This window comes from Atta colombica, unplaced genomic scaffold (assembly GCF_001594045.1).
Source record: "Atta colombica isolate Treedump-2 unplaced genomic scaffold, Acol1.0 scaffold96, whole genome shotgun sequence".
Lineage (NCBI taxonomy): Eukaryota > Metazoa > Arthropoda > Insecta > Hymenoptera > Formicidae > Atta > Atta colombica.
The window spans coordinates 729,646-733,806 of NW_017259590.1; the positions used below are offsets into that span (position 1 = coordinate 729,646).

The following is a 4,161-nucleotide window of genomic DNA, read 5'->3' on the forward strand; positions in this document are numbered from 1 at the left end:
CAAAGAGCATGTTCAAGGAACTTATTACAGTTTTTAAAACGAGATGAAAATTACGAAAGTGATCAAATTTACTAAAATATTTGTAACTTTATTGATTAACACCTAGTGAATTTGTTTGCTCATTTTTGTAATTTTCACTTCGTCTGCGTCAAGACGACTGCGCAACCTTGGAATGAAATACCATAGTGTAACTAGTGAAATACCATAGTATAACTAGAGACGCTCAGCGAAAAAATGCGTGTTCGCGCAAATATGGCTGCTGCGCAGCTTTTGTTTTGAGCCGGATCCAATGAAATGCAAGATGACAAGAACGTACATATTACATAGATCCCGTGTGAATAGATATCCGTGGCAAAAGAACAATTTAAGAGCTGCGCCATAAATATTTCTAAAAAATAGATAAAAAGAAGAAAAATGTTATGTTACGTGCAGTATTAAACAATGCAGTAATAATAGTAAAAATTCACAATGTACTTTTTTTCGTTATCTCAAAAATATCGTAAGGTAAGTTTTTATAATTTACAAAAAGTAAGTAGTTTATATTAGGTTAACTTAATTAAACATAATCAATGTAATTTTGTGAAAAAAGATAATATTTTTACATTGACTACATTTACACGATATCCTTAATTATGTTTTTTAGAGCAAAGCAATGGACTGTCGAATGGGACATTATATCCTCTTTCGATCCTGGATTTTTCAAACGTTAACATGGCGGATGCTCACGTGACTGTGATCGGAGACCAAAAGTGCCGACACGGAGTGTTGCTACTGGTTATACTGTGGAAATACCTTATATGTATTAGGTCTGTTCGCATTTAATTTCTGAACATAGTCTAGAATGCATATCAGACTGCCAATCCAGGAACTCGAACTCAATGTCTCTTTATATATAAGATTCTACTTTGTCATCTTGAACTCGCCTAAATGCTCTTTTTCTACAGTACACGTAACATATGCTATAATATAAGAGTACTCCGACGCTTCAGATTGCATTACCGAACGCAGCTAGTCTCCTCTCGACTTTGGAGCCATTGAAATAAGAAGAATCATCATTGTATTGTCTCTATGTTTGATTTTTAGTTGGTTTGTAATGGGGTTAGAATTTGATGTGTGAAATTTCCTGATTACGTCGCCCATAAATTAAAGGTAGTACGACAAGTTTGAAAGCAACAATCGCGAGTACGCGACTTTTGAATTATCGATTTTTTTCTATATATATATATTGTGAAATATGAGCCGTAGAAGAGTACATGATGAAGATGATGGCTACGGTAAGCAATTCAAGTTATCACTGTTTTCCTGATGCTCTGATTCACTATTGATTGATTATCAGTGAATTCGTTCTACTTGTCGCTCATAATGCTCGCGAGCATCATTTGTCCTTGTTTAATATTTGTGAAAAATGAAAAAAATTTTTATTACTATTATATTAGCGTTACGCAAAATGGAACGCAGCCTATGATCTATGATGTTCAGACAAAAAATTGTTAATACAAACATGTTACTTTTATTCCATTTTTTTTATAATTTTATTTAGCATAATTTGTTTGATGATATCTTCCAAATTCTCAAATGAATGACAATCAATTTAGATCTTTGTCATTATTTCTAAAAGATTGATTGAAAAGTTCTGTCATTTGTGTGTATAAGATCTCATCACTGTCCTCCCATATTTAGGGGAAATTTTCTATGCATCCTGTATGTACATATTATATATGTATACATATATAACATATATAATTGTATATATGTATATACATATATAATTATATATACAGGATTCAAATAATACTAAGCATGCAAACTTTAGGTGGTATGATTCGATAACTTTAAGTGTTTAAAATTTAAAAACTATTAAAGCTTCAATATTTTGGTACTAGAATTTTTGTCTCAAAATGATCTCAGGAATCTACTTTTATGTATTATTAGTCTTTACCGAACACACTTCGTACATACTTTTATACTCACAGACATACATCCACATATCACACACAGGCACACATATCTATATTTTTATTCCTTTTTTAGATCGAGTATATAAGAAACGTAGGAGAGTATCAGAAAATCAAGAGATTGAAGATCGTCTTGAATCTCTCATTCATCGTGTCGGAGAGAAGTCAACATCATCTTTGGAAAGCAACTTAGAAGGTTTGGCTTCTGTGTTAGAAGCTGATCTAGGTGTATTTCGTAGCAAGATTCTTCGGATTTTAACAGACTGTGCTATTAAGATGCCAGAGAAATGTACAATTTATACCACCCTTGTTGGACTATTAAATGCAAAAAATTTTAATTTTGGTGGAGAATTTGTTGATTACATGGTAAAAAATTTTAAGGATTCTTTAAAAGCATGTAAATGGGATGTAGCTAGATATTCTCTTAGATTTCTAGCCGATTTGGTAAATTGCCATGTTTTATCATGTGGATCGTTGATGCAGTTATTTGACAATATGTTGGATGCTGCAAACGAAGATGGTGTACCGCAAGTGAGACGCGATTGGTATGTAAAACTTTTACTTGTGTAGAACCATCTCTGTTGTATGATTTGTGTGTAATAAACAGTTTTTATTAGTAATTATGTATAATTTGCAGGTATGTTTATGCTGTTTTATCAACATTGCCATGGGTTGGAAGAGAATTGTATGAGAAAAAGGAACAAGAATTGGATCATCTAATGGTTACAATAGAGATATTTTTGAATAAACGAAGCAAGAAACATCAACCGGCATTGAGAGTATGGTCGAGTGACACACCTCATCCACAAGAAGAGTATTTAGATTGCTTGTGGGCTCAAGTTCGTAGACTGAGACAAGATAATTGGGCCGAGAAACATATTCCACGACCCTATCTTGCGTTTGATTCGATTTTATGTGAAGCGTTACAACATAATTTACCACCTTTAATGCCGCCTCCACACCATGAATCTTATTCTTATCCATTGCCCACTGTCGTTTTTCGTATGTTCGATTATACAGATTGCCCTGCTGAAGGATCATTATTACCAGGAAGTCATGCTATTGAGAGATTTCTGATAGAAGAACATCTACGACAGATCATCAATAATTGTTATTTTGAGAGAAAAGATTGGTAATATATATTTGAAAGAAACTGATCTATCTTCTATCTAATAATATTTGATGAAGCAAAAAGAAGACACAAAAACTTTCTTATAATTATCATTATTGTTATTTTTAATTTATGCATAATAATGTTAATTATTTTTATTTTACAGTGCTGTACAACTATTAAACTTTCCATTCAAAGCCAAAATTCCTTTAGACTATTGTATAGTCGAAGTAATATTCGGTGAATTATTTCGATTACCCACTCCAAAACATTTGGAGATTTGTTATGGATCAATTTTGATAGAACTCTGCAAATTACAGCCTTCAACTATGCCACAGGTTACAAACAATATAAATTATATATATTCAAACAATATAAATTATATATTCAATATATATTCAAAAATTTAGTATTGTCATTTATAGAATAGAATTTATTACACTTCAGCATATTTACAGCCAAGAAGGGGAACTTGGTTTACATAAATTCTTAACTCATCCGCAAACTATCACATATATTATTATAAATTTTTTTATGCTTATCCCTTTACTTTCCTACGTTCCTGGTTAAACTTCTGACTTCATTTCTTTATTTATTTTATTTCATTTTATTTCTTTTTGCTTTATCCACTTTTCTCTCTTAGTTATATCTACTTCTAATGTTATATACTCTCGTTAAATACATACGTTATCTCTATATCACAGTTTCTCTTATCACCGCCTATTATTACCACATATTTTTATTGTCATTTATATAATACTAGCGAAGTACGATAGAAATAATATTTGAATTATGCCATAGGTACTAGCCCAAGCTACAGAGATTCTGTTTCGTCGTATAGACAGTATGGCAGCTACCGCTTTCGATCGTTTTGTTTGGTGGTTCGCATATCATTTAAGCAACTTCCAATTCCGTTGGTCTTGGGAAGATTGGGATTCCTGCTTACAACGCGATGCAGAACATCCAAGACCAAAATTTATACGGGAAGTTCTGCTCAAGGCTTTGAGGTTAATATTTTGTATAAACTTGTTTTATAATGTGTGTGTGTGTGTGTGTGTGTGTGTGTGTGTGTGTGTGTGTGTGTGTGTGTGTGTG

At 32.2% G+C, this 4,161-nt stretch overlaps 1 protein-coding gene across 1 annotated transcript in view; it reads left to right on the plus strand.

The window, feature by feature from the left end:
- Nucleotides 1-1,047: 1,047 nt before the first annotated feature.
- LOC108693659 (nuclear cap-binding protein subunit 1) overlaps nucleotides 1,048-4,161 on the plus strand; it is a 5,837-nt gene continuing 2,723 nt past the window's right edge. Inside the window, exons 1-5 of the mRNA XM_018202706.1 lie at nucleotides 1,048-1,274; nucleotides 2,032-2,500; nucleotides 2,593-3,087; nucleotides 3,233-3,404; nucleotides 3,868-4,073. Coding sequence (XP_018058195.1) covers nucleotides 1,235-1,274; nucleotides 2,032-2,500; nucleotides 2,593-3,087; nucleotides 3,233-3,404; nucleotides 3,868-4,073 — 1,382 coding nt within the window. The 5' untranslated portion in view covers nucleotides 1,048-1,234. The remainder of the gene's footprint in view (nucleotides 1,275-2,031; nucleotides 2,501-2,592; nucleotides 3,088-3,232; nucleotides 3,405-3,867; nucleotides 4,074-4,161) is intronic.